This window comes from Amblyomma mixtum, chromosome 6 (genome assembly GCF_055824585.1).
Source record: "Amblyomma mixtum isolate Tamu chromosome 6, ASM5582458v1, whole genome shotgun sequence".
In the NCBI taxonomy this organism is placed as follows: domain Eukaryota; kingdom Metazoa; phylum Arthropoda; class Arachnida; order Ixodida; family Ixodidae; genus Amblyomma; species Amblyomma mixtum.
This window is the reverse complement of record NC_143017.1, coordinates 126,996,273-127,021,049: the sequence shown is the minus strand read 5'-3', so window position 1 is coordinate 127,021,049 and position 24,777 is coordinate 126,996,273. Positions and strand designations below refer to the sequence as shown.

The 24,777-nt window shown below is 52.6% G+C and overlaps 1 protein-coding gene across 5 annotated transcripts in view; it reads left to right on the top strand.

Annotated features, from left to right (window-relative positions):
• LOC149340314 (uncharacterized) overlaps nucleotides 1-24,777 on the top strand; it is a 628,908-nt gene that overhangs the window by 114,965 nt on the left and 489,166 nt on the right. The window contains exon 1 of one of the 5 annotated variants that reach the window (XM_089549068.1): nucleotides 18,206-18,598. The exons of the other annotated variants lie outside the window; for them this stretch is intronic. Within the exon in view, the coding sequence (XP_089405194.1) occupies nucleotides 18,565-18,598 (34 nt within the window). The 5' untranslated portion in view covers nucleotides 18,206-18,564. Of the gene's footprint in view, nucleotides 1-18,205; nucleotides 18,599-24,777 lie in introns of those variants that run through there. 5 annotated transcript variants of the gene reach the window in all.

The following is a 24,777-nucleotide window of genomic DNA, read 5'->3' as shown; positions in this document are numbered from 1 at the left end:
CATAATTTTTCCGGTGGCCGGAGGTGGGCCGAGGGTGGCATGCGGGTGAGTGAGAAGACCCCTAGCAAGAGGGGGAGGTCGGGTGTTGAGGTCGGTGGTGTGGTGCTTCTGGTGGGCAGCTGAGTTTTGCACTGCATCTCTGGATTCGATTTCGCCGTCGCTTTTAACGCTGTAGAGTTAGAGTTGTCACACGAAAGAAACTTGAAGGGTTACTTAAGCTCCGCATTGAGGGTATGACGAGATTGCGTTGATGGGTCGTTTCAGTGGTCTGAGATCCTCTTTGCATATATCACTACTTAGTCACGGACACTATTCTTTCGTTCACCCTCACAACTCCGCTCACAGCGCTTCCGCTCACAACACCGACGACGCCGGATTTTCTGTGGAACGGGAGCCCTAACGCTATGGCGTTGAAACGCCGTCTGAGGCCGCGAAATTTTGCTGATTGGTCGAGAGAGATCACTTGACCTTTCGACGTCATCACAACCTGCCCTGATGGACCATCCTGATTGATTGGAGAGGTCATGAGACCTTGTGACGTCATCAAATCCTGCCCACTGGGTTGCGAGCAACCTAGTTTCTGGACAGCAACCTGGGTGGAGAATAAAAATCAGAAAAAAAATGCGTGGTATATGCCAGTGTTGGCACCGTCACAGCATAGCGGATGTCTGCTACTGCAGCTATCAGTCCGAATATGGCGGTTGAGGGACCGACAATTGCTAGGAAACTGAGGTAAACAGACTCAGAAGCTGCAACAGAAGCTGCGACAAAAGTGAACTATAATGCTAATTCTAGGCATCTGTTAAGGTGACTTGAGTGTTCCCATAGTTTTTTTTTGTTTTTTTTTTCGCTCCGCTGCTGCATGGGCCTCTTGTCGGTGTAGTAGTAAGGAAGGTGGCGGCAAGTGGTTCGGTGGTGGGTGGCGCATCTGGAAGGTGGAGCTGGGGTGGGGCGGTGTGTGCAACTTGTGAAGGGTGGAGGCTTCACTCGCCGAGGCTTCACACTATGGACGCCGGCATTTTCGCCAAGTGCCGCAGAAAAGAGAGCGCCGTCCACAGTGTTATTCAGCAGATAACGATAGGGAGATCATCGGTTCGTTTGGATACGTATGCGAAAGAAGCCAGCAGTCATTGCAGCCAGGCAACACATTGGAGAATGTTAGCCTTTTTATTGTGGTGCGTTAGATAGGAGATAATTTTGCAATCACGTGTCGCCTGTGGGACTTGGAAGCCACGGCCGCGCGTGTCATGTTCAGGGCTCTGCGAAATGAGCTGCGTGCCTGCGCGGCTGCGGCTGTCTTGCCTTCTACTTTCGAATGTATATAATATCTGTTCGGTTTAAGCTGACCTTGAGAGCGTTAATCCATGTCGCACGTCTACAGTAGCGGGCGTGGTATACGTCCTGTGAATTATGTGGTCCTGTAAGCACCACGTTTAGGCGTACTGCAAGTGCCACGCACAGTATACGTGCGCGATCGGAGAGAGTGGCAGTTGTGCGAGAGCACACATTATGCTACCAATGGAATCAACACGGCCAAATGTGGCAGTGTTATGCTTTCATGTTGCATTGCTTTGTAGCTGTGCTTACACGTTATTAACAAGACTGATATCTTGGGCCTGCAGCGTAACTTGCAGTACCATTGTAAGCGAGCCATACTCTCTTGATTGGTGCGGAAAAAATACGCGAGACACATGCTCGAGCGCACTTCACCTGGACATGTCGAGACATGCGCTTTATTTAAGGGAGATATTCCCTGTACTGATGTCCTCCCCTTGTGAAAGGCAGTCCTTTGGTAGAAACAGCTGTATAGAAAAGAAATTTCCCAGCTCAGTATCATCATCGGTCGTCCGCCAGTTGCATATATGCCTGCAGCCAACGCGATCCTCGGTTTGACGGAAAAAGTTGCTGTTGCGTGTCCGCGCAGCTTCGGACATGTGGTTAGCCTTACCGTTATCCAGCCAAGTACAAACGTGTCTTCCTGCGCCTGTTCTTGTGTGTGGATGCCGTCAATAACCTTCGCTTTTAGCGGTTTACCGCGACAGCTGTATGAATATCGTTTGGGTGAATTCATCGTGTCGTCGTCGTCGTGCGCGCGCCTCAACTCCACACCCCGTGACTGGTTACTGCACTCGGCTTCTCCTACACTCTCAGCAAAAGACTAAAGCGAATGAGGCCTCATAAACGCAGCAGACCTCGTGCACCCCTAGCAAGAGTCACTGAACACTGAGGTTGTTATCAGCACTTCTCACCACCCTCCAGTCTTTGAAGTTCGCATTACCACAGGAGTAAACGTCCGGTCATTTGATTGACGTTGCAGTGGAAGGTACCGGACTCTGGGACGATACTTGGCTGTCGTGCGGACGCGTAGTTTTCTTGGTAGCCGGAGTTAAACCTCAGAAACTGGGTTGGGTGAAATGTGGGAGGGCCGTCGTCGACCCGGGCGCGAGGAAGCTGATGCCCGGAGGAGCGCGCACCGGGGCGTGCATAGCAGAAGAGGAGCCCCCTTTCCTTCATTCTCCCCTGCTTTGCATGCGCAGCCCTCCTCTGCGCCCGAGTGCGCGTGCGTGCATACCGTCGCGATAGGAAGCGCCGAAGGGATTGCGCGATCGATTCCGCCGGAGGGACGAGCCTAGCTCGCGCGCGTGCGCGCCCGGGAAGGGGAAGGACGGCGGCAGCGCTGGCGGCGCTATGCAAATGGGGGCACGCTACGCCGGCGGCGGCCGCGGCAACTCGTTCGCCGCCGTTGGGTGGTGGCGGCGGCGGTACCTCGGCTGGGGGGAGGAGCGCGGCGGGCGTTCGACGCCGCGCCATTCGCCGCCCCAGCGTCGGCGCTGCACCTCGGGCGAATAGCACCTGTTGAGCGCGTCCCCGTTCGGCACGCACCCGGCGACGTCGGCCGAAGGCCGCCCGGGCTGCCGAATCCGCCGCCACGGAGGGTCGCGTGTGCCCGCATGATTTTCCCCTCGGGCTGTGCGCGAGCGAACGGCGCAGCTTCCGGGCTTGCCAGGGGAACGCCTGGACGTGCGTTCGGGGACGGCTGTAGTGGGGCCCGGACGAAATGCGCGTCGGGGAAATGGCTGGCTGCATCAGCTCCCCACCTTTGCAGAAATCGAACCGAACGAAAAAATATTTCGGAGAGCAGAAAAAAAATCAAAAAACATATGTAAGCACGCCTCGCTGACCTTGTTGCCGTGCGTTGGGAATGTTGCGCAATTCAGATTGCAGTGAGGTATTCAAGGAGGTTATAATCAGTATTGGTTAAGAATCGCCACCAGCAAATAAGGATGCCAAGCCTCGCCCACCAGCGTACAAATAATCTTGCAGGGTGGTTGCTTTTTCTTAATTTGTATTGTGTAGGAGAACTGCAGCCTTTTGTAATAATAATAATAATAATAATAATAATAATAATAATAATAATAATAATAATAATAATAATAATATCTTTTATTCACTTCAATTCGCAAGTACATGCTCCAGCCCGCTGCTTCGTCGCAAGTACATGCTCCAGTAACCTGCTTCGTCGAAATATTCTTCAGTCGCTGATTCCGCTGACTGTGAATGTCGAGACCTCTTTTTGAGCGCCAGAATTAAAGTATTCTACTTCGGCAAACGCACCCAAAGTAAAGTTGGACTCGGCTGTGAACTATGAACTCAGCTTTCTACTAGGTATTGCTCTTTCTGCGAAACAGTGACGGTTGTATGAGGAATTGTGGCCTTCGGGAGCGTCATTGACATTTTCGTGGATCTGATTTGAAGCAGCGAGCTTAGGAGGAAAAACACTTTGTACACAACCGATGCCGCGGCTCAAGCAACGCACTTCCTTGAAATTCCCGCAGATCTTCACAATTTACCGCGAAACGTCACTGGAAATGTTTTACATTACGGTGCCATTCCGGTATGAATGTGTGACATGGCCGCAAGTGACGCCGGAGTGGAGTTTGTTTATGGGGCGAATTGTGTAACAGGACCTTAGGTCTTTACTTCCAACGTCTTCGCCAAAAGCACCCAGGCGGCACTGTTTGCTTCTCAGTCGTATATTGAAGCCCTTATGTCAGCCTTCAAGCTTTAAATCTCTATATGGTAAGAAGAACCATTGTCCTCACCTTCCAAGGCCTCTTTGATCCTTAGAGAAGCCGTAAGGGCTCTACTATATGAATGAGAAGCAAACCATGCGGCCTTGTTACTTTTGGCAAAGGCTGAACGTCGTGAACTTGCTTCTGAGGGTGGTTTTTCTGCGGTGTACAGCTCTTCTCTTCGCTGCTTCATTTATCGAGGTGTGCAAAGCTCAGATGCGGCAACAATCGGTGAATTAATGCTTATTTAGATATTTACCGTGGTTTTAGAATTATACAGCATTTATGCTGTTTGCGTCCTGCGACTGGAGCGGACTGTTCTTTCTGAGCACTTTGCGTTGTCGTCCCCGCTTCGACGCGCATACCTTGGGAAAGATCAGCCGTGCAGTACAGTAAAGCAAGCGCTGCGGAGTCGCCGGTTCAGCGCTAAGAGTTGGGAGGCGACGGCGCGCTGGCTGCAGCGGCGTTCATTGTTCTCTCGAATGAATGGCGGTCCGCACGCAAGCGCGGCATGCAGCAGCTGACCACCGGCAGCGGCCGCGAAATACGAAATAAATCACCGTCTTTAGCCCCTGCGAAGTGTGCTCGGGAGCGCCACAATATGTGTACTACTCGCATCTGCGTGCGCCTCGGAAATAGCCGGGCGAGGGTGTTGTCTCCGCCGCCGTTCTGCGGAAGCTGCGGGAGCGAAGTCCCCTCTTTATTTTAAGCGGAGCTCTGTGATTACGGTGACGAGCGGAGCCGGCGATGACGCCCCTGACGCCCAAAGCGTTTTGCGCGTCGCCGCCTCCTCCGGTATAACAGCACCGTGAGCTCTTCTTCGTTCTGCGGGTCGGTGTGCCTTCTCGTGTGGACATGATTGCGCGGGCGCGTGTTCCTCCACTCGCTGCTTCGGAGCAGCGCCTCTCTTTGCGCCACGTTAGCCAAGTATTGGGCAGCGCGGCACCCGGGTGGGCATCGTGATGCGCCATGCCCAACTGCGTTGTACGGTGACACCTCATCGAGTCATACCAGCTGCTTCCTGCGTCACCTCACCTTCACCGTGCATGTTTTTATTTTTATGGGGTAAACACACGCTCTTGAGGGTAGCACACCGGAGGGCTACCGTTTGAGTGCGTAAATGATGACGCAGTGTGAAATGGAAAGCTTTTTTTTTTTTGTGTTTGGCAGAAAGGAAAATGGCAGCAGTGTCTCAATTCTTGCTGGACGCATGAGGGGGAAAAATGGAGAGGGCGAAATGAGGAGGCGAGAAAAAGGCACCGTATATAGCGGAGGACTCCGGACTAAACGTCAGCTGACAGCACAAAAGCGCCTTTCGCGTTTCGCCTCCGTCGATACGCGGGCGCCGCCGCCGGGATTTGATCCTGCGCCTTGCAGCCCACCAGCCGAGTGCGCTAACCACTGAGCCACCGCACGCGACTTTGCAGGCAACGGTGACTTCTCAAGTATGAGGAACAGGGTACTTTTTTTTTTTTTGCTTTCTAGGTTTTATTTCGACGCATGATCCCTCAATGCCGTTTCACGCTTAGTGCGGAAGAGGCAATGAACTTGGGTGTTAGTATATAAAATGGCGATTGGTTTTTATATTTTTCGTACTAATGCGTCTCTCCGCAAGGGCACGCTGCGGCGCTCACTTGGTGCTTGGAAAGCCCGCCGTCCGTTACCGCCGCAGGCCTTCCCGCTTGGGAGGCATACGGAACAACGGAGGCTGTACAGAGTGGTGCGAGAAGGCGCCTTTAACTTCTAGATCTCCTCTCTAAAATATAGGGTTATCTGTAAAGGAGCACTGCTTGTTACCTTGTCGGTTTTCCTGTGATGCATGCGCGCATTTACCGGGAGCGGTTGCTGCGAGGCTCATCTCTCAGGTACAGTGGCAGCGGCGACGTACGGGTTGCTCGGTGGGCGCCGATTAGCTGCGCGATTAACTCCAGCGAGCGGAAAATTAGCGCGCAGTATTAATCGCTGCTAGCGCGTCGCGTGCATTCCTTGGCGCTACAAGCACGCCGCGCCTTGTGGCCTGAACGGTTCCTTTCCTGTACGAGTAAATGATGAGCGCACTGCGGCTCCCTCGAGCTAGGTCGGGCTGCAGAGAGAGCGAGAGAGTGAAATTAAGAGGATGGGAGAGAGTGGTCGGTGAGAGCAGAAATCGTGAATACTGCGTTAGTGAACCGCAGCCCTATAGTCAGCTGAAGAAACGCGATCGAACTGCATCTCGCCGCACTCACCCGCGCTATTAGATGTCGAGGGACCGGCCACCCGTGACCTCTGCTGGGTGACGTACACAGCTCTGTATTTACGCTGCTTCTGATTTGTGACCTTATTTAAGCTGGCTTAAATACCGACTGGAACGAAAATTTTCGTGGGCTGCTTTGATAGAAGATGTAGTTTACAGGCGCGGCCATAAGTAAACTGAGCATGCTATTGCGTTCGAAGTGCAAGCACTCTTTCTCCATTGGTAATGAAGAAGCGTTGTTTGTCTACAAGAAAGCCCACCAACCACCGCTACCAGCATGCGCACATCACTGCTGGAAATTTCAATTAGGTGACGCGTGAAAAATGTTCGAAGTCAGTTGCGTGCTCCGTTTACTTTTGTCCGCGCCTGTACGTGCCGTAAACCTTATTCTCTTAAAACGGTATGGCTGTTAAATGCCCAGCAGTTAACCCTCTCACCACGCTGTACCCATACGGTGTACCGGACGACTACAACCCTGGTCCCAAAGGACGTAGGTTTGGCCAGTTTGAGACAAGTATAGGTTCGAACTGGCTCGAGAAAGTTTCTCTTCCAGGTACGCCCTCCTGCGTTTTTGCCGCGGAGTTTTAGTGTCGATCGCTGACGTGGGAAATCTGAACATCTGGCACACTTCTGCGTTCCATAGAAAAGGGCTTACCGGTGGCCTGTGATGTACTGGACTCACCTAATGCCACCCTCAGCCGTGCCGTTAGCGTGTGTGTGCCGTTAGCGGCCCTTGGCGACGCGGACTTTAGTCGATCATTCGTCACCGCTGCTCCTTGTCATCAACCACACGTTTCTTTAGCATGTCGGTGGTCTAAAATTTGGCGATTATATTGCGCAGTTTTTGCTTCACCTCATGGCCCCCACAGCTTTCAGTTGTATGGGTTGGCGCACCTAACCTGAGCTGTTCAAATTTATTTATTTATTTATGTGTCCTGACTAGAAGGCATTATTCCACGGGAATATATAGAGGGGTTCTGCAGAGGGCATACACATAAGGAGAGTGGGCCATTTCCGGTGTTACGACTAACATGTAAGCAATAACAGCATCTTGCTCACTTTCTACAATGCGTTTAGTTTGCGTAGCTGTGCGCACATGGGAAATATGTCTTAGCAGCCCCACATATTCAAGCCTCCCCCCTCTCCTTTATCTTGATCGCTTTGGTTGTGAGCGCGGGCCGCCCGCTTTCTCGTTTGAGCTTCTCCGCATGCACTGCTTCTTGTGTATAGTTTCCGAGTGCACGGCACGCACTTTTCTTTTCCCTCCTCATTCCGCGTTCGTGTCTCTAATTGCTCTTCTCTCAAACCCGTGTACGCATACGCACGCGCGCGGAGCGGAGCGAGCCCCGGGCATGGTTGCCGCCCGGGCGATTTTTCACGTTGACCGCGTCTCTGCAGTACGCACGGGGAGACGCTTTAATTTGCGTGCCCAGCTTCGGAGGCAGCCGCGGAGACTCGCTCGGTGATCTCGATCGGCGTTTCCATCGGTAATGGACTCCCCTTCCCCCTCTCTCTCCCTTTTCCTTTCCTCTCAGGAGCATTTCCGTTTGGCTGTGAGCCCCCCCCCCCCCCCCCCCCCCCCCCCCCCCTCCTACCCTGTCTGCTGACTGCCGGTCGTGGTTCGGGCCGGTCTGTTTTCTCACTGCAGCTGCGGATTGTAGTTAGCGCGTAATTGTTGTTCGTCCTCCCGGACCGTTTCTGGGAAGCAAATCAGGGGCGCATGGAACCGTGAGAGGAGAGGCGAGAAACGGTTTGTGCGCGTATGCACGCTTTTGTAAGCATATAAGAGTGGGCGTCGTGTCCTTGTTTTGGCGAAAATGCCAGAGGCTGGGGAGTGAGAGTGGATCGGCAGTTGCGCAGGGACGAGGTGCATTTTGGAAAAAGGCATGTAGAGGCTGCGAGGTCAAACTGTTGGACCCCTGCAGATCGCCCTGACCCTGCAGACATGGACTCCCGTGCTCAGAAACGTTCCTCTTTTGACTTTAGGTAATAGCCAGCTTCCTGAGACGAACGAATGCGAGGTTGGAAAAGTATTTGGTTGAGTTTTATGGGGTCTGTTAAACACAGCACTTACCAGGGGCAGAAAGCCGTGATCATGACTTGGAAATGTTTCGCTTGAAGACGGGAGGACTTGTGCAGCGTGCTTGAAGATTATGACTGAAGTGCCTGTAGTTATACTGCGGCCTAATCTGACCTCTTTGCTCCTTTTCGTCTGTGTGTTTGTATGTTTTTGTTGCGAAAGCAGCACTACGCCAGTCGCCGAGCCATTTCGCGGAGCTGACGAAAGGCCATATACTGCGCATGCGCGAGGAGCAGTGACGTCACACTGCGCACAGTGGCGCGCCGTCGCTGCGCGGGTGACTCAGAGGTGCCGCCGCCGCGCTCGCCACTTGCGCACGCGCAGTAGCGGCGCATAGCTAGCGTGCCGGGGCCGCCGTCGCTGCCGCGCGCTCTCCATCGCCTCTTTCGCTCTCATCGTTGCTTTCGCAATCCTACAGGTTTTTTTTTGTTTCTCACTGTGGAAGAACTTTAGAAACGGAGTCCTTATGTCCGGCAGTTGTGCATTGGCGAGAATGGCCTTGACATGCTCGTAAATTTCTGTGAATTTCTGTGGGTACCCGCCGTGGCTCGCGCAGGGTAATTACGCGTTTTATGCGGAGTGAAATTTAATCGGTGCAAATGGAGTTGCTTATTTTTCATATATCTTCTTTGCCCTTATTGAAGAAGTCTTTGTCCGTTATGTTCCATGCGAATAGGTTCATCACACAGCCGTAAAGCAAAGCACTGCTGCAGCCACTTGTTCTTACCGCCGAGAATAAAAAAAAAAAAAAGAGAGCAACGTGCCGAAGCGACACGGCACCTTGCGATTACTTTGGCCAGCGCCGTCAAGAGGGCAGTGGGGGTGGGGTTCATCCATAATAATGGTCCATGCAGCCGCCACGTGACCCGCGCCCTCCACCGAGGGCGCTGAATCCGAGGCTCGGACCCGCTTCCTTTTCTTGCCTTCTCCGCGGCCGTAGCCGGCGCCCTCGGCGAGCTGATGTATATAGATGGATGGGCCGAAAACCCGCAATCGAGGACGTCATTGGCTCCTTCCATGGGCGCCGCGCGCGCTCACCGCGGAACCCGAAAACGGGGAGTCAGACACAAAGCTGCTGCGCGGGGCTGAATGGAGATGGGAAGAGGAGGGCGCAGGGAGCAATCACGGAGATGACTGCCTCTTTATTGCCGCCAAACCCGCGGCCCGTGCGTGCGTGCGTGCGTGCGCCTGGAGCAGCGGGCGCCGCCACTTCTCCGTCCAGTCGATTTCTTCGGGAAACGAAGATTGGCCCCGTTCTTCTCTGCTCCCTCGCTTTCCTTTTTCTCGCTGTTTCTCTCCTCTGTCTCGTTCTTGACCTCCGGCGAGCGTGGGCTCCGTTATTCGCTTAGCTGTTTGGGCAATTCTTCCCCATTCTTCCGGACCGCCGCGTGTCGCCTTGTGCCCCGTGCGAGCTCGGTGCTGTGACGCGCCTTATGCGTCGGGTGCGGCGTTACTCTTTGCTTGCGCGCCAGCTTGACTGTGTGTATGTGCGGGAGCGCTGACACTCTGGCTTCCGCATTCAGAGCTCTCTCTCTCTCTCTCTCTCTGGGGTCTGCCACGCACTGATCGGATACGCTTGCGTTTCCCGGAAACGTTGCTTCATGCATCGCAGTGCGCGCGCGAGGTGCTGTGCATCTCGGTGGCGCCCATAGAGTAGAGAACACCATGTTGGGTGGGTTTCAGGCGCGCTAGAAGTTATCAGAGCTCTGTTAACTGATGCAAGCCTCAAATTAAAGCACAGCAGTTCATGCTGGTCTACTCTTTTAGCGGACCTATATGGTCCGGCGTTACAGCCTAAAAGTTGTTTCAGAAGCGCCAGCAACAGCAGCAACAACAACAAAAGAAGAGCCATCAGTTGTGTCTTCTTCTGTCTGGTTACGTATGGTCATCATTGATGCCTTTGACGTTATATCGTTGAGATGAGTGTTCCGAACAGGGAAAGTGGCGCGACGTTGCTGCATGCTGCTCCCCTTATCTTCATTTCCTTTGTTTCCGTTCCAAACTTTCTTCATTTTCTCGCGAGGTTAATTGTGCTGCTGGACTTGTTTTTCTGCGTAATGTGGCTGCTCTTCGCGCAGAATCGCGTCACCCTCCGCATTCTCGTGCTGGGACGTGGCGGTCTTCCAGCTGAGCCTTTCGTTTCATACACACACGCAGTGGGCAAACTGGGCGCGTATATCTGATAACATCTTCTTCTGTGGGCGCACCAGTGGCGTGAAGAGCGGGCGAAGGAGGAGGGGACGGGGCCGGCGAATAAATGAGCTGCGGGCGGACAATGGAAGGTCCTCCGGAGGGCACGCGCTGGTCGCCTCGTCTGCCTCCTGCCCGCGTGCCTCGGCGAGCTCGAAGCGTCATCGTGCCCCAAGGACACTGCTCGGTAGCTGTGTGATGGTAGCGGATGTGTGCGTCGTGGACTTGATCGTTTCGTGCCCAAACTGGCGCAGCCCTCTTGAATGACGGGTGCTCTTCGCAGTCATTTACCAACTCTGTTAACACTAAGACCGACATGCTCAATTTGTCACTGGCTTTCAACGTCCCCACGGTGACCGCATGTCACCTTGATCTTTTTTTTTTTTTTTGGTACCTAATGTCCGCAACCGTTAGTTTCATGCTGTACACCATTTCCATAGCTGTGCCCATACCGCTGTCTCGTTCACACAATAACGCGGCATAAAAGGATTACAGACACCTCATTTTGGTTCTTCGCAACGATGTGTACGACATTAGTATGAGTGAATCACTTTGTGCTATTCACCGACGACTGCTATGTAATTTGTAATTGAATATTCTCTCATGCTGTTTCGGTGTGAGCAGCTGGATGATGGATGTGCCCTTGAGGTTTAGTGCAGATCACTTGAGGCCTGAAAAAAGCTGCTGTTAATCGCTGCTTCGTAACTCGTTGTAATTCGGGCTCTTGAGCCGCGCTGATTTAAGCGTTGTAGTGAATTAGAACTACATAGCAGCGATCATATTCTAGCTTCCTTCACGCCTCACATGGCCTATACTGAAATTTGTCATCACACCCATCGTTCTGCTGTTGAAACCGAAACACCGGGACACAGAAAGAGAGACAGACACAGGCGCTAAAATATTGCGCTAAAAAGATGAATGCTTTGTCAGAAAACCACCTAGCCCAACATCTGACTCTTTTAGAGTACTTCTTTTAAAGTGTTTTTCACACCTATAAGGAGAACCTGCTGCTCCTCTCTACTAGAGAGTGCCTGCTGTGAGACTTTCCCCGGGTCAATGTTCCCGAATCATAGTGAGCGGTCCGCTTTCATTTCCCGCTTTTTGTCGCTGCTATGCTCAACGAACGCCGTCGCGCAAACAGCTGGGACGGAGCACTCCTAGTTCCGCGCCCATCAAAGCATGTGCCGCTCCCGTACTGCGCACTGTGCGGGCGAGTGCGAGACGTCATGCTGTCTCGAAACACAGCTGCTGGTGAGTGCCTTCTGTTTGCCTATGATCGGCCGTATTGTTCGGAAGCTAGTAAAGGCGCGTAATCAACGACGCAAAGTGGATCGCGGGAATGTGACGCAGTCGCGTATGGGCTTTGTACAAAGTTTTGTTTGTACGACGTTAATCAGCTTTCGGCCCCGTTGCACCGGAACGCTGCGCCCAGTGGCGGCGCGAAGCGAAGGGGTTTAATGAAGCTGTCCTTTAAAGTAGCGCGCTGTGACAGGCCTTCCATCAAGCGCGCTGCATGCGCGCGTCTTTTGTACGCCATTTGCGAGCGTGCAAACAAGCAAACATACGAGGACAAGGGTTATGGGAAGCGTCTTGCCTCGTCCGCAGTTTTCATCGGCGGCCGGTCGGCCTGCACGCCTCTTCTATAGCCTCGTGCACATACACGCGCGCACACACCACAGTGCAGAGTCATCGTCGTCGGCGGCTTCCGAGTCGGCGCATGGGAGCGGCGAAATGATGGGGCAATTTACGTGCGAGGGTGCGGCCTCGTGAATATGCAGCGGCCCGCATGAGCGAGTAGACGTTGATGGCCGCGAGTCAATCCTTGAGCCGCGGACACTCGGCTCCCGTTGGCGGGGCGCCCAAGTGTCTGTCCGCGCAGCGAAGGGAGCTCTTGGAAGTCTTGAGCCATGCTTTGCGCGCCGAGAGCACGGCGCCGTCCTAACGGCAGTGGAGGTGACCGAGGCTACCGAATGTGTTGCGCCGAGAACTTGTCAAGGTGCCTGCTTGCGTTGTACAATCGCGCCTGCAAGACGCAGGTGCTGAGCAGAGTTCACGAAGCAGCGCGAGATTGGAAGTGGTGGAAAGAGTGTGGCACTTTTGCAGTGGCGTGTATATTTCTGGCTGCACATCTCGGCGCCTTAACTTGTTTTATAAAGGGCAAACCGGAGTTTGGGCGCTGTGTGCGCTTCGCGACTGTATTAAGCAAGAGGTGTGCGCCGGTTCTGTGCTTCCGAAAGGAAGCTGGTCTTTGTGTGTTTTTTTCTTTTGAAATGCGAGGAAAAATCGGCTTCCTGCGGCGCCATACCTCTACAGTAACACAGCTGATATCTGAAGTATCGCGCATACTGTCGGAAAATGCAAACGCCCAGATTTTGATTTGCAGTATTGTAATTGGTGGGATGTAAAGCCTCTCGGCCCATCAGAGATATCGGGGCCCTCTTGCTTGAAGTAAATAAGACATTTTAGCCTTATTCAAGCATTCTAGACTCTCCACTAGATTTGAGGAGCGGAAAGGCGCACTGCTTGCTCATTTTAGGAGACTGCTTGCTCATTAGGTGGGCGCCTGAATAGCATAGTGAGGAAAAAAGCTAGCTGCCAACAGAACCTTTTAGTCGGCGTTCGTGTTTCTTTCTCTAAAAGCGCATTTGAAGTGCCCACTGACAAGTGAGCCAGTTAAGCGTATGTGCTTTCCTCTAAACCCACGGAGGGTTTAGCTTTCGAGTAAGGCAAGATTGTGGAGACCTCCACTACGGCACCTCTTTCTCTCTTTATTCTTTCACTAATACCTTCCTCCCTTCCCTTATGGCTAGGTTGAGGTGTCCACCGAGCTATGTGAGACAAATATTGCGCCATTTCCTTTCTTCAAAAACTCATTGTCTTGCGCTATACCGTCTAATTTGCTTCGTGCAAGCGCGCCCTGGTGAGTTGTAATCCTCCTCGAACACACAGTGTCGCTGTGTTCTCAGCAGTGTGGACAGAATTCAGCACTTTATGGGAGTCGCAGAGTGCACGCATTGTGCTCGGAAAATGTTGCTGATGGCCTCCAGCAAATCCAGCCTTGGCGACCTTTTGTGATTCAAGAAGTTCCACAGTTTGGTGGATTTCGCGTGCGTAGTGGGCCCTTCTCTCTGCAGCGAGTTGGCACGTGATGTACCACACATTTCTGGGCCCTCATGGTGCAGGAGGATCGACAAAACGCTCGACCTCCGCCGCTCAAGTGCCTCGTAGAAACAGGGCTGCCGCAAGCCATTGGAGTCTTGAGAAACTGCGGGAGATAGCGCGCTGGCCTCCTGATTCGTGTCGGACTGCGCGCGCTTCGACTGGCCAGCAGCCAGCCGTTGATTGATTACACGTCTGACCCCCCCCCCCCCCCCCCCCCCCCCCCCCTGCGTTGATTAGCGACGTGTGGATAGGAGAACGCATGGACCGCGTGGTTTGGACGCATCTTTCGAAGAAATGCTGTAGGAGCGCCTGTCTTGACTGGAACGGCGGTATAATTGTGCTACGGAGGCCATTATTGCGATAGCATGGAGTTTAGCCTCTGCTTTTGTTGCCGTATATAATCAGTTTGTGTTACTTTTTCCCTACTGAAAAATCCAGTGTGTGATTCATGCAGGATTGGGTATACTGATTTATTGTACAGAATAAATCTGCGTGATATAGGCTGAACCTGTATCATACAGGGATGACCCTGTGTGTAGAGCTGAAAATAAAGTTTAGGGTTATAGAATAACTTTTATGGTGCATTTAAATGAGTATAAAATAAAAAAAGAGAGAAAAACTTCTTCACCGCCAGGATTCGAAACACGGACCCTCGGAGCCTTAACTGAGCATATTAGAGCCTTAGCACAGCTATTCTTCTTCAGTATGGGCGCTTCTTTTTCTTTTTTTTTTTTTGCTGGAAACATGAATCGTAATGTTGGAAACCACCCCTTGCCCTATCTACGTTTAGTTCCACTAAGCCATGGTGGGCAATGGAATTCGGTGCGTAATATTTTCCTGTCTAGTGTAACTGCGCTTTTTCACAGTTTGCCTCTTTTTACCAACTGTAGAAATTGCAGCAATAGCTATCCGATTGCTTTGTGAGCGTGCTCAATCTTCTTGCATGCTGTAAGGAGGTGTCATCGATGTACTGCATCCTTAGTAAGCATCGGTTTTAGTAGAAAAATCCTAGAATAATCGTAATTCCTCAATTCTTGCCATTTGTCATCCTCTCAGAACACTCGCTATTCTAGCTGCACACAGAGCTTTCTGGCTCATCAATTCATGGCGTAATGCGTCATTTTGCTTATCGTGCGGCCAGTGGAGGGCCGACGCCGATAATACGCTTCCGACTAATCGTATATAAGCATGAACAGCCAAGGAAACGTTGAACTAACGATAGCTCGGCTGGTTCATATTAAGAACTACAGCAGCGAAAGAAAGAAGGAAGAAACTGCGCAAAAGAGGCCCTGTGCTGTTTTTTTTTTTCTGCAGTATACATGGTCCATCCCTTGCTAGCGTTTATTTTAGATGTTTCACTATTTTTTCATTGCTGCTTCCACTATAGGCCGATCCGGAAACATAGTACGTTCGTCATAGCTAGTTCATGCATTAAGTCGCCTATACTGTCAAGCTACCCGTGTGTATTTCTGCTGTCACCACTGCGTTTCAGTTATCCTCGAGTTTTTCATGTTTCTCACGAAAACTTGTGTTCTTGCTTTCACTTATACGTTACAAGTTGTTCGTCAGTCACTGATATGAACGTATACGGCTACATCGATCAAGCTGGCTAAAGAATTTATCGGCTCACCTCCAAGCTTAAACAATAACAGAATCATTTCACTTCTTTTGAGTAAGTCCTTGTCAGGTTCACTCGATATATGACCGCTATGCCGGACACGGGCGAGCCTGCTTAAGCTCCGGACGGCTCTGGTCTCTGCTAAACTGGCCCCGGTTAGAACCGCTGAAGCTCCGAACAGTACCGGTTTCTTCGGTATGAGTACTAAACCGCACCCGGTTAAACCTATTCGAGCTTCGACGGTATACCGGTCTTTGGTACGAGCGCTAAACCGGACCCGGCTAACCCGTTTAGCTCCGAACTGTACCGGCCTCGCCGATATATGACCGCTAAACCGGGCACAGATAACCCGTGTGGACCCAGTATCAACCTATTTGCCGCAAACCGGACCGGTATTAATCCTGTTTCTTCCCCTATATTCTGGTTTCATTGCATAAATGATAAGATGTCCTTCATTTATATTTATCACTGATTACTTCGCCCGCCATTGCTGCTTCCGTCATTTGCGGCCAGGCCGTTTGAAAAAGCTGAACTTTTCGCGTCACTGCGCCACCAGCTGACGGCATGAATCAAAGACGTGCAATGAAGGCGGCATTTAACATTTTTGTTATATTTGTTTCTCGCTTTTGGCTTATCTTTCGGTCATCTAATATCTTTTCAACAGCACCCGTGCAACTCAAGCAAGGCTTTTGGCGTTTATCTCTAGCTCTGTAATCAACGTAATCATCGTTCCCCATGATCTCCACGCGTCTTGTTCCTACTGGTTTGATGAATGTTATCGCGCGTGGCTAATTTTCTTTTTAATTGTGAGGCATGCGTGTTGCCCTCAAGTAGATGCATTTCCGAGTGGGGACAGGCGCATGAGCAACGTTTTTATATCACTTAAATGAAAGCTGGAACCGCATGATTGCCATCGTTATTTTTTTATTTTTTATTTATGTATGGTTGACGCTAGTTTCTTGATGCCCTGTAAATTACATTCGCGTGTTCACGCTTTCCGTACACTCTAACGATCTCATACTTACTTTGCGGTCGAGGAGGAGGAGGAAGGGGAGGAGGAAAACCAGGGAGGTTATCCACTATGCACCCTGGCCAATCGACCGCCGTGGGTATGTGCCATTAAGCCTGATGACATCATCATCATTTAACCGGTAGATGAAACCACTTTGCTACTCTGCACGGGGGGAAGAGGATGAGGGGATGTAAAGGTGTGGGAGAAAAGCGAGAGATAAGAAAAAGCAGAAAGAAAACAAGGGAGTTGCTCTGGTGGGGAGCGGGCAGGAAGACGCAGTACTTAACTGATTTTATTAGAGCAACTAAGAACGCCGAAAGGGCATTTGGAGCTAACCGTGCGTGCCGTGTTAATTCAGCGCAGTCAGTGATCAGGCAGCACAGATAATTATCAGTATAAAGGCATTCACTTTCTTTTTTTTTTTCGTCGACCGGTAAACTTATTTACGTTTGGCCACTCCCGGGCGCAAAATAATAATAAAAAAAGAATAAAAACGCACAGCTCTTCGAAATAAACAGTTGGGCTTGGTTCTGACAATAATATCTGTTCCGTAACCGCATGTATATACGTAAAGTGAACACTTTGAAATCGCTTGTTTCCAGGTCATATCTTTTGCATGCCTCTGATTTCTATTTTCATTTTTGTTTAATTTGTTCATAAAGAATCATTTTTCGTCTGCATTTCATTTTTAAGCTCTATTTACCTATACTGCTATGACGGTCGCTTGTTCTAGATCTCGTTCATTTTTCGTCTTAGTTCTTGAGATCGCTCTCCTCTTGTCTGAAATTACTGTACACAATCGGAGCTTCTGAGTTTGTGCGCAGTATGAAGACTCTCTATTTAGTTTTCATTGACTGGTTTAGCAAATGCTGTCCTGGACCTCTGACAGTGCCTAGTTTATGAGGTTAATGAATAATGCGCGTTCCATGTAACTTTGTTTCGGAGTAACGGAAAATAAGGAAATAAGAGCATCCCCTCGCATCAGACCAAAGGACGCCGAAGAGCGACGTTGGAACGTGCGGTTTCTCGAGTTGTGTGGCGAATGTTGCAGTTACCTTCGTGAGGGCGCGAAGAACTGCGGTCGCGTCCGTGATGACTTTAAAAAGCGCGGAGTGTTGGCGCCTCAGATAACGAGCGCGGGTGTACGATATTGTCTAGTCCGTTTACTTATCCTCCCCAGAAGGAGTGCTCTCGTTGGTGTATGCTCTTCTGCCGGAGGTCTCGCTATTCCAAATAGAGGGACCGTACCGCCGTTTTTTTTTTTTTTTTTGCTTTTGCTCAGTAAGAAGTTTGATCTTGGCCTGCAGGGGTGAATACGTGAGTTACGAATATAAGGGACGAACAATTAATTCCCTTGGAAGTAGAACGATTGCTGCTGTACGTAGTTTGCCGCACAGAGGAAAACAAGTGGGCTGGCTGAAATGAAGAGCTTGTTTTGTCCGCATCGCTTATCTCTTCCGCGAGCACTGCTGCCGACGCGAACGGGTCTGTCGGTGGCACAGCCTCCGCAGTGAACTCAGGAGCGCCGTTTCGCTGCTCATTGCGTGATTTGGAGGTGGCGGCAGGGTGGCCCGGCGCGGGCGTCGTGCGGCCTTTCAGCGTCGACTCCCATAGCGCCGTGAGCGGCCCTCAGCCGCCGGAGAAAGGGGCGCCGAAAGAAGACGTCGCGAGCCGAGCCCGTTGGCGGCGGCGCGGTCGACAGCGGCGGCGGCGGACAGCTCCCCCCGGGGCACGGGATTAATTGGTCGGGTCAGGTTGAGCAGGTAACGCGCCCTCGCCCGAGCCGCCGCGCGCCGCCGGCCGGGCTCCCTCTCCGCTCGTTAGTCGCCGCGCGCCCGCTGTGCCGGCCTGTTGCTGCCGCCGCTCCCCTCGCTGCGTGCTGTGTGTGACTCTCCGCCGCCGCCGCCGCCGTGCACGCCTCTTCTTCTTGGCCGCGTCGCCGCCGTTGCCGTGCTGTCTTCTTCTTCGGCGCGGGACCGGGGCCCCAAGACTTCGCGTTGTGCTCTCCGGCCGGGCGCCCAGCGCGATCGCCGCCCATGAAACGCCGGCGGTGGCCCTCGTTGCGCAGAGGCTGAACCGGTGCGCGTGTGTGGTGCGTGCCGGACGTGAGTGTGCGCGACGCCGCCCCTAGGATTACGAACGACAGCGTGCTACGGGACTCGGGGCCGCTCGTCGCCGCCACCGCGGACAGGCTCCATGCTGCGTGTCGGATACGACTCCGGAGGAACAGGTGAGAGGGTGGGGCCGGGGAGGGGCGCCCGTTACGGGACGTCCCGCGGCCGGATGCCGCATTCGAACGGCCCGCGCGCGGGCGCGCACGCCATGTGGCGGAGGCGCCGCCGCGAGGCCTAGAGTGCTCCTCGGCGGCGACGGAGCGCTGGACGCGTGCTGGGTGCCGGGCCTGCCTGCTTTGAATGCGCGTGGCGACGAGTCCCCCCTTCTTTCTGCTCGGTTAAATGCCGGGTTCGGTCTCCTGTTCGCCTTCCTTGTGACCATACAACTAGTACTAAGTGACAGGAACAGTTATTTGAAAAGTGAGCCTGGTTTCAAAAGTCATGGACAACCTGTGAGCGGAAGCAGAAATGTTAGTTGTAGCGCTCTTTTTTTCCGTTAACTTACGACCTGTATGTGCAGGAAGCTGCAACTCCCGATATTTGTGCCGAACAGTCAGCCTTCGCAATGCGTTACAGTTTTATAAGAGCTTAGGCACATCGTTTTGTATTAGCGTATTCATCCGTACTGAAAATCCTTTTTTTTTATTGCCTTCTAGAAGCGTTTATTATCATTATTTTTTTGTTGTTGGTGGGTGGGTGAGGGGGGGGGGGGGGGAGGATGGCAACTATTTCGTCGAACGTATAGTGATTGTCCAAAGCGTGTGGTATTTGGGTGCAGTAGTAGTAGCAGTGACCTAGCGATTCCTCCACGGAGCATTCCTGCTCGCGTCGCCGGCGTGCCTTTCCAATTTCTTGAAAGCAGCAGCAGAAGGAAAACCTGGCCGTGTGCGAGTGAGCCAGGCGCACGTACATACATGGGATGCGTCAAATGACAACAAACCGCTATCAGTGCGCGTGTACGTCATCCACGCCAGATGGCCTTGAAATTCAAACTGGAACCCTTGTGCGAACGCACGTAAAACGCGTTTTCTTTCCTCGTCTTCCCGCGCTTACTGGCTGACGACGCAATTAAAACATATACAGGCGAATGCCATTATTCAGCCGCATCTGCAGTCGGCTGCTGTGTAGATCGACGCACTCAACGGTTTGACTAAACTTTTCTCCTTCGTTCTCTGTCCAGAGGGGGAGGTCTGGGTGGGCCAAAATTTTTCTGAGATTGTTAATCAGCGTACCATTTAAGTCCTCCATGCTTCGTATGTCGGTCTCTCGGTGAGTTAATTTTTCATTTCGTTACTATAGATAGCCCCGCTGTTACGGACGACGCTACTGGACACCCGTATTTGAGTAAGATTCATGGTTTTAACGCGATTAGTGTTAAGGAGCTCCTGTCGCAGAAAAGTCGGTGTCGTCGGCGCCCTTGACCGTGATCGAAAAGACCGCGAAAAATCCCCACAGAGGCATCCTACAGGGCAGGTGGGCCACCCAGGTCATGTGACCTCGTGGTGTCGTCATCAGCCTGTCCACCCGTGGCAGGTGGCAGTTAAATTGATGATTGGACGCTTGGGAAGAGCAACCTGGGTCGCACAAGGCACACCGGTGCAGCACCTGCCATCGCAGGGCAGTGGCGCATCGCTTAAAAACCGCTGCACCATTGCACCAGGGATGGTGTGGAGACTGTTAGCCGTCTATGAATGTACCTTAAGCCGGAGCCTACGTGTCTTGTACAATTTTTTCTGGGGCTCTTTGCCTGTACGGGGTCCCCGCTCGTTGAGTACTTCACGCGCTTTCCTTTGGACAGTTACCGCTACTTAGGCGTTGTATACAATTAGCCGGCCACGAGGAAAACCAAAATAACTCGCGGCCGCGTGGCCGCAGAAATAATGACTCCTATTTGCGTGTCGTTGGCCACCCCAGCTAGCCCGTTGCCGCGCCGTTCCATTCGCCGCTGGCAAGAACTATACCCTCGGTGGCACGCCGTGTGTAGCGAGTCGAGCCTGGGAGGTCCAGCGTGGAGTTTTTCCAGCGCCTGGGTTTTGACATGCACGTCGCGCTCGTACACCACCGCCGGCTGCGAGAACTGCGCCGCGCGCATCCATCAGCATGGCAATAAGCCTCGGCAGTTATGTACTATACGCGCCGCTTCATTGGCCACCGCGCGCACGTAAGCTGGAGGCGCCCAGAGCCTCCGTGGCTGTCCTTGACGGCGAGAGCGTGGCGCGCGAAGAGGCTCTTTGGGGCGTCGGGGGATCACCCAGTGCACTGGTCCTCGGGCTGGAATGCCGGACGCAACTCGTCTTCGTTATCGGGTGTCACTGTACGGGCCCCACCTTCGGCGTTCACACTCACCTGCGGTGTTTATGCGCCTTGCGGTCGTTCGTTGCGCATGGCGGACGAAACGGTTCGACGAAACGCGCCGATACGGGTGTCGTCTGCACGCGACGCTGTCTCTCCTTATCGCCACCGTGCCCTTTATTCGTTCCCAGGGCGTGGATGTTTTTCGGTGCTGCAGTCAACCTTGGACAAACCTTTGACAAGAAGATGGAAAGTTTGTTATGATCACGTAGAAGATTGAAGTAATGGGAGCTCTTTTAATACACGTCACATTGACGGGATAGAAATGTACATTCGAATAAAACCGGCTATTCGAATCAAGCGAGTTCCAAGGATACCGAGAGTCTATGGTATTAGCTTTCCGATGCGGTTTACAGGCGTGCATTGGGGCGCTTGCCATCTATTCATTGAAGAATACAATTCAATACAATCTTTACTCTGCATAAAGGGAAACAGAATACAGATGGAAGGCCTGCCAAGGCCTCAGAGGGCTTACTGGCAGGGCTTAGCAGTCACGTCGCAGAAAATTGCACAATGTTATTAGCAGAGCGAAATGTTTAATGAGAAGGTAAACAAAATATTATTTTAAACTTCGAAAATCACAAGTAATTTCTTGTTCTCACGTCTTGTATTTCCACAAACGCAGGGCGCTTGCAATTTCGAAAATAATTAAATATGGCTGGAACATAATATTGCCGTGTTCTTCTTCCGTACTTTGTCGCAGCCTTGGGAGTCACGTATGGTTCTTTCGGTCTTAGCAAGCGGGCTAGAGTATACCGTATCTTGAAAACGGTTGGTCTATTGGGGTTTAACGTCCCAAAGCGACTGAGGCTATGAGAGACGCCGTAGTGAAGGGCTCCGCAAATTTCGACCACCTGAGGTTCTTTCCGGGTCAGCAGCCGAGCGCCGTAACCACTGAGCCACCGCGGCGGGGGCCGTATCTGAAAACATTGCTCCCAGAAGTGTTTAATTACAACACTTTCAGCAATCAGAGAAGTTGCGCAAATTCAGCGTCTGTCTTTCCTTGGACACAAATCGTATGCAGTTGTTGGTTATCAGAGAACGTGAAATTGAATTAATTCTTAAGCCCCATCTGAGGGTGTAATTGCCAGACACAGTCAAACCATAATGCAGCACACTGTGAACGAATTCGTGGAGAACAATTTTTCGCATAGAGATTGGCATAAGACACCGCATATCGTATAAGATACAGGAAACCCGCACGTAACCTATTACTGAAGTAGGGCAAATGGAAGTTCTATGAGTGATCACTGTCAGAATGCAAACCCAAGATACTTAACACAAGATGCATATTTAACGTTTGACAGGCGCATGTAGTCAGTTGTGTGTAAGAACAACGGTTCCATAGGCAGCATTTCAATAGGCAGAAGCAATCTGCTGACGTAAGCTTCAGTGTCTATAGAGTGAGCATATCAATGGGCGGCTCCTGGCAACTGCTTACGCATTTCGCAATTACTCACAAAGTTGCCAGTCGCATTATTGAGGCGCGCGAGTGTACCTCCGCATAGCAGCCACCATACTTCGCTCTTGCGCAATGTGTACGAGGCTGTCAGCCGTCCGTCCTTCGCCAGCGATGTGGACGCTCAAGGTTCACTCGGGCAGCGTTCTGGCTGCTGCATGTTCCTCACGAACGGTGTCCGTTTTTCTTCCTCCATGTTAATGCAGAGTATACCTCTCGCACGAGCGTTGGTTTAAAACTACTCCCATTTGGCGCCGTCGCTTGCGAAGCCGAAAAAAGCTGGGCTCGGCGCTCTCGTGTGCGTGTTTCCGAGCGGGAAAGCGAAGCTAGAGTGTCGTGTACACGTGTTCGCAGGAATTCGCAGGCCCGCGTTCTGACTCTTCCGTGTAAACAATGGATAGTTGTTTATGCGCGCACTTTTCCTGCCGCGTTGCGCGCGATACGCGGCACCTCGCATTGAGCGGCCTAATTGGCCTGAGCGAAAGGGTGCACCCCGGGGGCACCCTGCAGCTGTTGCCTGACGGCTCGCCTGGCGGCCGCCGTCGCACCTTGAATACGCGATCCCCTCCGCGCGCGCGCGCACGTGGTCCCTGCCTCGTAATGAGCGGGACCTTGGCCGCCAGAGCTCGTTTCGCGCCGGCCTATCCAGCAGCTGATTTGCGGGCCGGCCGGCTGGGCTGCGGCATGCCCCATGCTGGCGGCCTATCTTGACCTCCTCCGCTTGCGCGGCGAACGCCGGCGTCTCTCTCTACGCCTCTCACCATTTTGGCATGTACTACCTTCGTTCAGAGTTGTATCTACCTCTGAGGCGCATTTTAGCGCTGGTTGTAACCGCCTTCTGCTGCACCCGCGTGGCCGATGGAGGAGCCATGTTTGTGTCTCGTCAGAAGCTGTTGCGTAGTCGCGGAGGTGACATAGGTCGTTTCGTTGCCTCTTGGGGCTGTGGTAGGTAGAGGAAGCCACGTGCATCACGCGGCACTGGCGAACCGGTGTGCACCCCGAATGCAGAGCATTGGCTTTTGCGGCATTGGGCGCCGTAGGTATCTTTGCCCAATTTGGTACTGAAAGGGGTGGCACAGCGCATCTGGTTCCAACCATGGAAAGCGAGGGGTAGTGTCCACTGCCGAGCGCTTCTGCGTGTTCAGACAAGAGGCGCTTAAAGAGCGAGCTGTGCTTGTATCTTGCTGCAATGGCTGAGACGAGCTTGCACCATACCGACGCTTCCTCGCGTGCTCTGTATTCTCTTAGCGAAGTCAGTTGACGTGATCACATATTGTTTTTTGTTCTTGCAAAGAGAAAAGAAAGGAAACATGTTCCAACTATTATAGTAGCGGGAAGGTCCTTAGGAATGTTGTCTCGCTCATCGGTTGCTGCGGACAAAAGTAGCGTCCTGCGCGAAGAATTTCTGGATTTCATTTGCTTGCTCTCGCGCAGCTCTCTGACTCACCTTCGTCCATGGGCGACGTCGGGCACACTTAGCCGCTTCCAAACTCTCGACGGCCTGCGTACAGGCCGTGCAGTGCCAGAACAATGAATCGAGCTCGGCAGCCTGTCGGGAGGTGCGGAAAAGAAGAAGAGGAGCAAACGAGAAAGGGGACCAGGCCGCGCGACCACGACCGACGGCAGTCCAGAGACTGGCCGCTTTGCTTAGCCCCGTCAATGTAAAGCAAACGCTTCGAAAATGCACGCAAGGCGCCAGTAGCAGGAGCAGCGTCGTCTGCGGTGAGGAGATTTTTCGGGGCTGCGAGCGAGAAAAGCGGGCGGTTGTTGCGGGGCAAATTGCAGCTATTGCGACCGATAAACGCCGCCGAGCGTGTACCGCGGGAGGCCTTCGCGCGGCCTGGGGTATTGTACACAACATCGCGGTTCGCGCTCGTGTATCACCCGCCGGGCCGGGCCTCATTGTTTTCTTACTCTCGGACAAGCGCGCACTCGGGCACGCTTCGCGGGCTGTGCAAAAAAGGGGTTCCGCGGCGGCGTTTAATTCTCGCCGTGCCTGGTCGTCGCGGGGACGGAGGGACGTTTCCGCTTGCGTGGCTCTCTCGGTCGGACCGATCGGCCCGGCCGATCCGCGCTCTTTGCTCTGGCACTTGTCTCGCCTCGGCTGCTGTCCTGTTCAGACAGCGATACTGGTGCCAGTGCGTCACCGGTCGTATTTACGCGCCGCACGTGCGTTGGACACGTTCGGGCAACGCATGACCACTTACGGGCCCCATCACTCGCTTGTGCAGGGTAAGCACAATGCATTTTGGGGACACGAATTGAGGCTGTGGAGACCGCTTGCGTTGCCCGGTTTTGATCTTTCAAGAATGGACAGTTCCAACGAGAGACGTAGAGATAGCTCGGAGGCTTCGCGGACTTATACCTTTACCTCGTTGAGAACGTTCTTAGCCGGAAAGCGTCCTTACGCGGTTGGTAAAATAAAAGTGTACACTTGCTGTACTTCACGGCAGCGCAAAAAAAAAAGAAAAGAAAAGGAACACG